Source organism: Coptis chinensis, chromosome 7 (assembly GCF_015680905.1).
Source record: "Coptis chinensis isolate HL-2020 chromosome 7, ASM1568090v1, whole genome shotgun sequence".
NCBI classification, from domain to species: domain Eukaryota; kingdom Viridiplantae; phylum Streptophyta; class Magnoliopsida; order Ranunculales; family Ranunculaceae; genus Coptis; species Coptis chinensis.
The window spans coordinates 94,832,925-94,846,004 of record NC_141462.1 but is presented as its reverse complement, the minus strand read 5'-3'; the positions used below and the strand labels follow the sequence as shown (position 1 = coordinate 94,846,004).

At 37.7% G+C, this 13,080-nt stretch overlaps 1 protein-coding gene across 1 annotated transcript; it reads right to left on the bottom strand.

The window, feature by feature from the left end:
* Positions 1 to 1,903: 1,903 nt before the first annotated feature.
* Positions 1,904 to 4,803, bottom strand: LOC147490180 (CBL-interacting protein kinase 18-like). The gene is made up of 2 exons (XM_086569935.1): positions 4,663 to 4,803; positions 1,904 to 3,903 (listed from the first exon to the last, which is right to left on the bottom strand). Exon 2 carries the CDS (start codon positions 3,473 to 3,475, stop codon positions 2,111 to 2,113), a length of 1,365 nt encoding a protein of 454 aa, XP_086426061.1. The 5' UTR covers positions 3,476 to 3,903; positions 4,663 to 4,803; the 3' UTR covers positions 1,904 to 2,110.
* Between the last annotated feature and the right edge of the window lie 8,277 nt (positions 4,804 to 13,080).

Genomic DNA, 13,080 nt, shown 5'->3' with positions numbered 1-13,080 from the left:
TTTATACTAAAAACAGATGAATATATGTAACTACGGAATATAAAGTCAATTATTCGATTTACAGCAGAACTTCAAAGCACATGATCACGACTCCAATATCCCTTTTATTTTATTTCACAAAAGAAGAGGACCATTTGATTTAGTTGCAGGTTATTCTAGTCATGGTCTCAATATTCTTTTCGACACTTTTCCAAATTCTAGCTGATCCAAACGTCACTATACACCTAATTAGTCAGAGAGTGGATGAGGATTAAGTCGATACTACGAGCTGATTCTTAATTTAGATGCAAGAACGAAATAGGATTGGAAATTGAAATGGGAATTTGATGATGAAAGCAAAGAAAAACCTCATTCCATAAGAGATAAAGTGTTCTTCAGAAACTAAAAGTGCATTGGACTAGCGCTGGTTGCCCCTCGAGTATATCTTCATGGAAGTATGCCTGTTAAGTCGACAGCCTTGGCCCGCTGGTCACGGCTCGACAAGAGTTTATGAAAATTTATAGAGCCCTCCCAACTACGACAGAGTGTTTTCCATTTCAAAGGATCTCCACTTCTCCAGTCTCTGGTACTAAGATATAATTTCAGAAAAAACCATATAGTTTCCAAAACACGTTTCGTAAGTTAAAAGAAGCACAAGCTCGAGGCAGGAAAACGTGCTACTATTCAACTGAGATGTGGACTACGTTCACCCGCACGACATATTCTAGCTGTTGTCATACCCACTAATGACTAACCCACTAATGTTAATTTGATACTTCTGTTCACTTCCTGAGATCTACGGCGCTGTCATTTTCAGTTGTATACAAATTTCGTCAAATGAAGAAACATGTTTCTCACTTTCACTATATATAATTGGCATCTATCACCTTTTTAAGTGTGTACGAGCATGAATACATCCCAGGAAGAATGCATACAGATATCTGTCGTTAGTTAATAGGAGTCGTCTTACCATGTCAAAAATTGTTTTTTCATAATAAATTGACTGACTTGAGTGGTGTTTTTCTTTTTTGGGTAACAGAGTAGCATTTTCGTTCAATCTTTCCATTGACAACTTTAGAGTCTAGACATAACTTGTTAGTGTAGTAGCGATCGTCCATCACTCTTAGTTAAAACTTCTTTCAAAATTATTCCCCCTTTCCCAATTCTGTCACATAACAAATTTCTTTTTAAGTTACTGGTATATTACGTTTATTCAATCCAACAATTCTCGTCCACAAGTAATGAAAGTTCGAAAGTTTCTCTCAGGGAACACTAAACTTCCTAGAAAACTGACCAAAGTTTTATCCAAGACATCAATCCTAGGTTACCCCATAAGATTATGACTTTGCAGACTGGTGGTGATACTTTTATGGTGTGACTACTGTTTTGATTTGGGTTAGGTCTCAACTATTGTGCTGAAGGCGGCTGAAGCTCTTCAGAAACAAGCTACCTGTTCTGTTACTAATACTACGCACCCACTCTTCCACCAATAACGCACACTGCAAAAAATCTATTAAGTGTGTCTTTCCAGTACCTCATCCACATGTCTCGACCCTATCTATTCGATTATCTTTGAGCACAATCCTGCAAAAGGATGTACGTTCCTACTATGAACAATTCTTACTACTGTTAACCAGTATGTGAGGTCCACTGATGGTACTCACTCTCACTCGAATAGACGACCGTGACTCAATAGACTATCAAACAACCTGTATTGGAATGCTTTAGATTCCCGCAAGCTCCATGAAATATAATTCCAATAATGAGCACTGCACAATCTCCCAACGATCACTGTGCTTAAGGATTTGTATTAAGAATTATGTTTCAAGTCCTCCAGGCTCTACTTTACGGCTAAGGAGTTGCAAAGCAACCACCAACACACTAAAGAGTACAAAGAATGCCAACTACAGAGAGGTCTATCAAGTACAAGAACAGTCGTTTTTTACACAATAATAAGAAAGTGCAGCAAGTTCACATAAATACAAAGTATATAGTCACAATTCACAAACACAAATAGATTACCACAACACAAGGATAGATGCCAAGGACAGAGAAAAGGGAAAAACAAAGAAATAAATTTTCTCAGGTTCGTACAGAGTGAGAATCTTAATGTGAAAGGTTAGGATCAGGCTTACAAAGGCTGCAACTGTTCTGTAGGTTGTGGCTGCTGATAATGATGATCACCCTGCCAAGCCCAAACAATGTCCTTCAGAGCTGGTCTGATGTCTTGTTTCAATATCTTCTGATACTCCAATGTGTCACCATTAGTCTTTTTCATCTCCACCAAATGGAAAGACGGTGTGACCTCAAAGATCTCTGCATCAATAGCTAATGCTCCTTTCCTGCCCTCCTTTGATCCCTCAAACTTCAGAAGTCCCCCATCCTTCTTCTTCACCTTCATCCTCAGGATATTAGCAAGTTCTTCAAGCCTGTATATGATAGTTGGGGCAGCCTGCCTGGATGTGAAACGTGCTTCTCTCTTGTTTTCATTTTCTTCAAACAAACCAGACAAGTCAAAACCCGCTGAAAGTGATATGATATCAAAAGCATTTAAGTTAGTTAACTTTGATAAGTCTTGCTTTGTCTCGGCAGGAGTACTGCTATTCTCATAAGGAGTCAAAACGGCATCTGCAACAAGAGGATTCTGTTCCTTGTATTCTGTTTCAGTTTTTACTGGTTTGGAATCGAATCCCTTCCTGAACCAAGAATTTTCCATTATCTTTGCGATTGATATCCTAGTATTTGGGTTTGGATCCAAGATCTTTGACAAAAGCCTTCGGACATCTGGTGGAAACCAATTTGGACATTTAAATTCACCTTTACCAATCTTCCTATACAGCTCCATCAGATTTGAGTCATGAAACGGGAGATAACCAGCCATCAAAACAAATAGAACCACCCCACAAGACCAGATGTCAGCTTTTGCACCATCATATCCTTTTCTGTTTATAACTTCAGGAGCAACATATGCAGGGGTCCCACATGTGGTGTGGAGTAACCCATCTTGATGTTTAGACTCAGCTAAGGCACTCAATCCAAAATCTGAAACCTTCAGGTTACCATCTTCATCTAAGAGTAGGTTTTCAGGTTTCAGGTCCCGGTGATAAACACCACGACTGTGGCAAAAATCAACAGCACTAATCAACTGCTGAAAGTATTTTCGTGCAATATCTTCCTTAAGCTTGCCTTTGGCTACCTTGTTAAAAAGCTCACCACCTTTAGCATATTCCATAACAAAGTAAATCTTAGTTTTGGTAGCCATTACCTCGTAAAGCTGCACAACAAAAGGATGTCTAACCAGCTTCATCACAGAAATTTCTCTCTTAATTTGTTCAATTAGACCAACCTTCAAGACCTTCTCCTTGTCAATCATTTTGATGGCCACACTCTGGCCAGTTTTAAGGTTCCTTGCAAAGTAAACTTTAGCAAAGGTTCCCTGCCCTAGTAGTCTTCCTAACTCGTACCTTTGCATCAACACACTCCCTTTGTTCTCCATTCCAAATTCAGAAAATAAAAAACAATTCCCTACTTTCTCCTGCTACTATATTTAAAGAGGCTATGTACACGCAGGAGTTTCTGATATATGGAAAGCTCAACCGTCTTCACAATGGTCAAATTTTAACACGGAAGGCTTCCTATAGCTTGTGGCCCCATTGTGCACTTGGGCACAGACTGGGGAGTGGCTTTGACTTGAATCTCCACACTCATCAAGAATGAATAATGGAAGCCCAAGCGGAGCTACAACTTCATGCACCTCAGAAAAGGAATACTTGGTGCTCAAGCACATCTTTCAGCATTCCCTAGCTTTTTGTCTTTCAATCACAACTAAAAAATGCAAAATAAACAGGATACGACAAATAGCCGAAATTCGAAAGCACAAGAAAATTTCAGCTCTGGCTTCACCAACAAAGACAGGAGAAAAACCTGAAAACATTAAAGACAAATCAACACATATTCTTGCATATAAATCGAATGAACTAAAATAACAAACAGTGAAATACACAATAAACAAGAAACGAACAATATGTTGCAACCATTGACGACCGTATATAAAAAAAAAATAATAATAATAATAATAAGCTTTATTCATAAAGGACTTGCGGCGCCGCAGCTTGTTGCACGCTTGTCCTAATTTTTTTTGTAAAATTCGTTATCAATATCAATAAAATTTCCACTTGAAAAAAAAAAAAAAAAAAAAAAAAAAACTCGAAAAAAAAAACATTATTTGTTTTATTATTAAAAAAAAAAAACAACAACAACAACAGTATAATCCTTTATGGAACCAAACAATATGGTGTGATTGTGTAAGAGCTTTCAGAAGCTATAAACGAGATGAAATATCAGGTATACATAGCGCCTTAAGATAGAGTGAGTATTACAGCGCAAAATTTATCTGGAGACATACATATTAAATCAGATCTATCAAATATAAGCTAAACTTAAAGGCTTAATAACTCATTTATTAAACAATCACAAATGAATCAGTTAAATAAGCTAAATCGACATAACAATATAATCAGATCATTACATACATCAATCAATCAACATAGATTAAAAGCAAAGATTCAAAAGACTTGATTCTAGATCTACCATATTTTCCATCAAATTAAAACAGAATATGCCACGATTACTGACTAAGCTTAATAAAGATAAAGAGAAGTATTCGAAAATTCCTCAGCTAACCTTTTTGAAAATCGAGAGCCTCAAAAAATGGATCTGATAACAAGTTTCAGTCTGAAAGAATTGAACAACTGAAAAATCAAACCCTACAAAGCCCTTTTTATGCTTGTTCCGGAATCTACCACCACGTGTCTTTGTCTCTTTATTAAATATATATATATATATATATTTCAAGATAATCGAAATATGCCGTTACTTTCACTCTCAAATGACCTAACTACCCATTCAAAAAACAACAAAACTTTCTATGCCTACTTATGTAATTTTCAGGAAAAAAACCAATGGCTTTATTGAACTCGAATATTTTAATAATATTCGCCATGTGGGATCCTATTTTGGAGAGGTTAGTTCAACCACAAGTATTTTTTTGGGGGACTAATAAGAGAGCGACGTGTGTTGATTTTTCTTAGGGCGTTTTATAACCATTCACGCGAGTATGTTAACGTATCTCTTGTGAGTTGTGAGGCCAATGAAGTGAAGTTGGAAATTTATTTTGTCGCTACGCGGAACGAATCTGCAGCTGAACAGTTGGTGGTTATGAGTTGTCTTCAAGCACGACTCCAATAATTTACCAGGTGTGTTGTGCTCACTGCTCAGTGCGTCTCACTCGCTTTAATAAGTGGCTATTTTCCACAAATAGAGAGAGAGAAATATGCATTTTCTTTTCGCTAAAGGAAAAATGTGAATGGTAATGAAAACTAAATTTAAATTGTTGGAAAGTATTCGCCTGTGTACATTTGTGTACTCTCTTGAAAACTACAGCCAGATTTTAAAATTATTTGCAAGCATTAGAGTCGATTTAAGTGGACCACCCATTTTACCAGTTCTAAATTTAAATTGTTGGGGCAGATCCTTGAAAAACCAGATTTTGTCACTCAGAGTTGCTACTACTAATATATACTACTATTTTTTTTATTTTTTTGGTAAAGTATATATACTATTATCAATACTAATTTTTTATTTTTTGGGACAATTGGGATGGGGCTGCACCAGTTAAGGTCCCTCAAACATAAGAAACACAAGAATGACATGTCGCGACATCTTTTTAAATCATACCAACATTTTCACATACTTAATTTTGTTATGTTTCGGTTTGTTTCACGTCAACTAAGAGAAAGATGTTTCTATTCCATTTTAAGCTAGCTTAAGGGGGTGTTTCGATCCTATTTATTTATTGCTAAAAAGTATTTATTAGTGAAAAAATATTTTTTGAAAAAATAAATGTTTTTGGTCTCTATTTTAACAAAAAATAGTTTTTCATCCAAAAAAATACTTTTTGGTCTCAAAAACTAGTTTTATGATAATTAGGTTAAATTTGTTTTTCAAGTTAAAAAACTAGTTTTCTTTGAGGGAAATACTTTGGGCGCTCAAGGCAAATGAATTGCCCAAATGTTTTAGACTTTAATATTTTATGTCGTGATATGCCGAAATATATCAAGAAATATAGTGTAAAATCTGATTTGATAAAATAGTTTTTAAAAAAAATCACAACCAAACATATTTATTTAAAAACCATTTTTAGAATAAATATTTTTTCATAAAAATATTTTTTAAGAAAAAAATAATTTTTGAAAAAATGAGACCCAAACACCCACTAATCCTGCCAAATCTGATCATTGGTGATAATAATGTTACAGTTATAGAATGGTTTGGTGTGCCATCTAACTCGTACCACATATACTCCCTCACGGCCTCACGCAAGAAGTACAGATTATTTGGAACTTTATAACGCCTTGAAATCAAGTACTTCAATTATTTTGAATACGCAAACTATTAGGCGTAGTGAAATTTCACTTTTTTTTTTTCGTTAATTGATGATGATGGTTAATTGAAATTTCACTTCAGGTACTTGATGATGGTTATTGTTGTATGCAAATTCATTTTGAGATGGGCTAGATTTTGGAAAAACTTCGTTTTGGTGGACAACTAGGAAAAATATCTTGATATTTTAGACCTTCAAGTAGATTATTAACAAAGTTCGCGGAATGATCATTTGCAGATCAATTTTGACTAAATGGCCGCATTGTCTGCCACTTCAAAAGGCAAGTCAAAAAGATGAGATACGTGTTGCCGCTTATAATTTTAAACACGTGATACATAACTTTTGGCTCTTTCACTTGTTTCTCACGTGTCAACTCCAACAAACAGTTTCACTTTAACGTGTCAAGATAAACTAGTCGACCTGTGAAACGACTTCCCGGAAGAAGGGAGCCAACCAAGCAACCCCTAATTTTCAAGTTCATGAACTCAATGTCCTTTTCTGTAGCAAACTGTCCACGCAGTACCTGAACTCTTCATTCATTCGCGTAAAAGCTTAATTAAAGCATTGGTCACGAGGCGTTGCGTATCACTTTTTGGATGCAAAATAACCGATCCAAATTAGCTGTGTTTGATAGGAGCTATTGCAAAAACAAATTTTGTCACCATTTGCCAATGGCAAATTTGTTATGGTAATTAAAATGGTAATTGCAAATAGTTTATGGCAAATCTAGATTTGTTGATGTAAGTACCTTCCGTTCTACACTACAGTACACATGTCCACACATCAGATCGTACCGCATCAGTTTATACTAATCCATCACAGCTTGCCAACGACCCAACACTCAGGTCGTCCCCAGCATCAGTTACATCTATTTATGGAAGCAAATCAACTAGCACAATCATATAGCTCAGTCAACGCAAACAATCAAGGACACATTAACTTTATAACATCAGAATAATAGCAGATTATGAGAATAGCACACAATATTAATCTACACTTCATAATGGCCTGGAGTAAATATGGAAAGTCAGCTCAAATATTTATAAGTAGAGAGAGATGAACTATGTAAGGCTTGATTCAAGTTTACCCCAAGAAACTTGATACGTAGGCAACTCTTATCCCAAGAAGAGTGCAGTCATTCGCTATCACACAAATCATCAGGTCGTTGTCCAGTAAACTAACAAAGATCTACATTGGCGCCGTCTGCGGGTTCGTTCTCTTGAGAAAACATAGATACCATTTTCTCAAGCCCACGAAGCTGGTCACAACAAACCACCATGGAAGCACAGCTACAAGCATTAGCAGATTAGATGAAGACGCTATAGGAGTCACTCATAACACTTCAACAAAAGAACCAGACGATGCGCGAGCACACCACCTCCAACACCAACAACGGCGCTCTAAAGGCAGTGGAGAACAACGCCGTCAGAGCCCTCACCAACACCACCAATCAAAGGCTAGAAGACTTCGCACAAAGGTTGGAGAAGTCGAATGACAAGGCTAGCTCACTCTAGATCGTTCAGAAGATACTCCAGACGTACAAGACGTCACCATTCACTACTGAAATCAGGGACAAGCAGCCACCCTCAGAGTTCATTCAACCAAAGTTCTCATTGTACGATGGTAGCTTGTGTCCAGGCCAGCACGTAGCTCGTTTCAGCCAAACTCTCACACTCTACAAGCGCTCCGGAGTACGACTACCTGAAGTGCAAGATCTTCCCAGCCAGCCTGAAGGACAAAGCTTTAGAATGGTTCTACACACTAACTTCTGATTCAATTAGCAACTTTGACAAGCTAGCTGAGACGTTCGCAGTAGAGTTCGTCCACAACAGAAAGAAGCAAGTCGACCTCGACTATTTGTTTCAGCTCAAACAAGCTCATGGCGAAACAATCCGCGTATTCCTAGAAAGTTTCAAGAAGAAACTCCTCTCAATGAAGCCAGGCCTAAAGGACAGTTTTGCAACTTCAGCATTCACCAATGCTCTCCTAGAAGACTCCGACCTAGCAGGATCTCTGATGCACAACAAACCAGAACGCTTAGACGACCTGTACCATAAAATTGACAAATACATCAAGTACGAAGAATGGCTTGCCCAGCGTAAAGGAAAAGAAGTCCTCGCAATAAGCGACAAGTGAGGACCCAAAGAAAACAACCACTATTCAGGCAACAATAGCAACAACAACAACACCAACAGTTACAACAAGGGCTCCAGCTCCAACAAACCCTCTTATACAAAAAGGAAATTCTCCAACTTCTCCAAGACACCCAGCCAAATCCTGAAGAAGATATATACAACACCATACTTCAAGCCTAACATCAACAAAGTGATCCCCATACCTGAACGTCCATACTGCCATTTTCACAAGCTATATCATCATGACACCAATGAATGTTGGAGCCTCAAGCACTACCTCCAAGACTTAGTGGAGGAAGGCAAATTGAAGGAGTTCCTGCCAGACAGCGATCTCAGGCATAAGCTAGATGCCAAGCGACAGAAGTAGGAGCTGCAGCCATGAACGAGCTGCCAACGATAGAGCAGAAGCCGAACGGCCTGACGATCTAAATCACCAGGTCGGTTGAGGCATAACAGGAGACAACACTCCTCCGACCATGATGAGGAAAAGGTAATCAACGTGATTACAGACACCTCCAACGACGAAACCTCAGGTCGGGAAAAGCGCCAGAAGAATTGGAGTGCTTCAAAAAATCTATCACCTCTCCCATAAAGCTGTGGTGATCAATCCCACCAACCCTCAAACAACAACAACAATTTCATTCACCGAAGATGATCTAGACAAGGTGTGTCTACCCCACAATAATGCCCTGGTAGTGCACGTCAAAATCAACGGGTGGACAGTCAAAAGAGTCCTCATCGATCCAGGCAGCTCGTGCGATATACTTTTCTATCAAATTTACAAAGACATGCACCTATCAGACTCGGTGATTATAGAATCAAATGCACCACTCTATGGGTTTAATGGAGATCGTACTGATGCCATTAGAGATGTTATCCTACCAGTCTCCATTGGGAAAAAAGATGACATGGTGAAAATTTTAACACGCTTCAGTATAATCGATGTCAAGTCATCCTACACTGCCATTCTAGGACGCAGATGGATTCATAAGATCCAAGCAATTCTATCAGCATTGCACCAAGTCCTGCGGTTCCCCGGACCCCGAGGCATCATGGAGCTCAGAAGCAACCAACTAGAAGCTCACAGATGCAATCACATCAGCATAACGACCTTACCCAAGCCTCAGGTCGTCGAAGACAAGGACGTTCCAAAGAAGCAAGATCCTCAAGCATCCAGCCCTCCAGCAACTGCAGCAGACAAGCTCAAAGGAAAACAATCTCAAATAGAACCAGGAGAAAAAGTCAATCTGGGCACAGATGATGACCCGAAAAAGTCAAACCAGAGAAACTCAATACTACACAACACGGGAAACTTGCTCTACATTCAAAGGATCCATCGCAGCCCTCTACAGCAGCAGAGCTGCTAGCCGGATCATCAACCACTTTCAACACATCTATGACAACATTATCAGGAGAGGCAACTGGAATAGCACCTAGGTCGGAGGGCAGATCAAATCGTCTATTAGCATCTGTAGCAGTACTTTCACCAGTTACCATTGCAACCCCACTTTCGACAGATCTCTTCAGGGCGTTGCACTTACGATCCAACTCCATATAATCATCTGTCAGAACGTACTCAACCCCACTCTCTACCAAATCAACCAGGTCGTTATACTCAAGTTGAGCTTTTTCAGCAACGACCTGTGCCTGTTTGAACTCACCAGCCCAGTGTTGAGTCTCTAGCTTTGAAGCATCAAGAGCAGGTTGCAACAAGGCCACATTCCCAGCCAGATCGTGCACATGAGCCCTCAGAGCAACAACCTCAGCCCTCTCCACCTGTTGCACAACCACAAGCTTGTCATAGGCATCCTTGGCAGCATCCAGCTCCTTTTTGTACAGGTCGGAGATGGTTGCCATATCCCTTAACTTCCTGTACATGGCCAGAACCTAACAAACAACAAAATAAGTTAAATCAGCAATACTTACAAAGCATAAAGAAAACAAGCTCAGATTAGCAGAGCACTCACAAAGCATAGCGACTGATCCATCTCTTTCAGGTGCGCATCCAAACCTTTCCCAGAATCCAACTTACGCCTATCTCCATCAAGAACAATGTTTCTCCAAAGAACCCTCCAACCGTTGTTCTAAAAACGCTAGGTGGTAGTAGGCGATGGGGCTTTTTGCCTAGTGCCTAGGCCTTCTAGGCAGTGCCTAGACAAAGCTAGGTTTTTTTCCTAATATATATAGTAATATACACATATACTACAAGAAATAAAGAAAATCATTTACCATAATTCAAAAAAAATAAACACAAACAAAAATACTTATTACAAAATGTGTAATAGTTGAAGAATATTGACTTCATATAAAACATACTCTTTGTTACGGTGACATAATTTACATTAGACTTAAGTATTTTAAACTCATTTAAATCTTAAGCCTACACGAGCCTTTATTTTTCGACATTTAATCATTTAAAAAAAAAAAAAAAAAAAAAAAAAAAAAAAAAAAAAAACTTGGACCGCCTTAGAGGCCATTTAGCCCTAGCCCGCCTCTTAGTCGGTTCACCGATTTTTAAACGACTAGGGCCTAGGGCGAAGTCGGTCAAGCACCTTTGCCCAAAGGCGGCGCTAGACCGATTTTTAGAACAGTGCCTCCAGCCACCAATGAGGACTTAAAACTACAGTCCCCATTCTTCACAAACTTCATCAGCCCACTCGCAGGGTCCTCATACATGACAAACCTACTCAGAACATCATCTCCTCTCTTGTCATCCGGGGCCGCACTACCTGACCCCTGATATTTTTGGGCAGCTGGCTCAGCCTCCCCAACTTTCTTCTTACCACGGGCCTCAGCCACCCCAGCATCAACAACCAAATCACTCAACTTCATCTTCTTCAAAGGTACCCGACCTGAAAAAGTACAACCTTCACAAGCACTAGGTCGTTCTTCAGACTCAGTACGGGACCTCTTTGCCCCCTCCGTCTCAACCACTTCGGAGCGCCTCTTCAGAATAGGCCTCCGGAACGAAGTGAGAGCATCACCACTTCCACCAGCATTTCCACCAGTGATTTACACAAATTCTTGTCATTTAGAATCTGCAAATCAATAAATATAATTTTCTAAACCTGCAACAATTAAAAAGAACAGTGACAAGTTAGAGTCGAACCACACCTTGAAATGGAAAAATTCGAGCGAAGAGAATTAATGAACCAATTACTAACTAAATTGATTTTAAAACAATTTATGGATTTTTGATTTTATCAAAAATAATTTAATCTAAGAATGAATATTTAATTTCTAAATATTTTAACTAATTTAACTAAATAATTGTTGTTCAAGAAATTAATGAATGAACAAATCCTAATGGTGAAAGACTTCAACCCTAATTATAGAAAAGATGATTTTTATATTTTCAAATGTTCATTCTCCAATATTAAAACTACATCAAACTATGACGCTTGCCAAAAGTTCGATGAATAATTTTTAATTAATGATTTTCAATTAAAACAACATTTATAGACGCTAGTCTCATATATATGTCCTCCAATTCTTCTAGCATTGATATTTTTGCTATCTAAGCATGGAAAATCACTTCATAGAAAAATGTATTAACCATCAAGGATAGTAAATTAAACAATAATGAATCGTGCTCTAATTAATATAAAGAAATAAATGAACTATGAGAAATACCCCAAAGTGGTGATATAACTCATGAAAACTTATCTCAATATATTAAATAAGAAGAACATCATTGGAACGCATTAAGTACAAAATAAATATTGGAGAATTGAAACATATAGAAATATAAAAGTTAATCTAACTCTTCATGTTGGGGTATTCATCTTCCACCATTAGGGTGGAGATTTTAGCCCGACATGCTTAAAGAATGCATAAAGGAATAGAATAAAGTAACCATTGAAACTTGAACCGATTCTTTTATTGAATTGTATGTCGAGAGCAAATTGTACACACTCCAAAACTCTTCCTCACTATGTAACAAAGAGAACAAAATATTAAAACTAGCCCAACATTGTGACGTATTTTTCTTCTTCTAACTTCAATGCTTTCAATGTTAATTCTCTTCTCTATTTATAGCTTCTATAAATAATATCTTGGTGCATAATATCTTCACATGAAATGGAAACAATCTTTGTGATAAGGGAAGAGAATATAAGATAAAGAAATTTTGGAAATGGAATATAGAAGAGATATTATCAAGGCATGATAAGGGAAAGAACTATAAATTGGTAATCAAATAAAGGATAAAGTGAAATGATATGGGTTTGAATTAGGAATGGAGTGATTGGCAAGAATATGGAGGATATGGTGGAATATATATGGTGGCAAAAATATAAAGTATTAAAGAATGATTTGATGTAATAAAATCAAGGGAATAAATGATTAATGGAAATGGGGATATTTAATGGGGTGAAAATAATAAGGATATATAGTGGTAGTTGTGATTATCCTTTCTTAATTTCCTTCCATAATTATCAATTCTCTAACATTTTCTTCCATTCTTGATAGCAGAATTTATTCCATGAGCTCTCACTTATTGATTATTTAAATGATCCTCTTTGG

Bases quoted from the DNA above. Each gene is read 5' to 3' on its own strand.
- LOC147490180 (XM_086569935.1), bottom strand. From the start codon at position 3,475: ATGGAGAACAAAGGGAGTGTGTTGATGCAAAGGTACGAGTTAGGAAGA.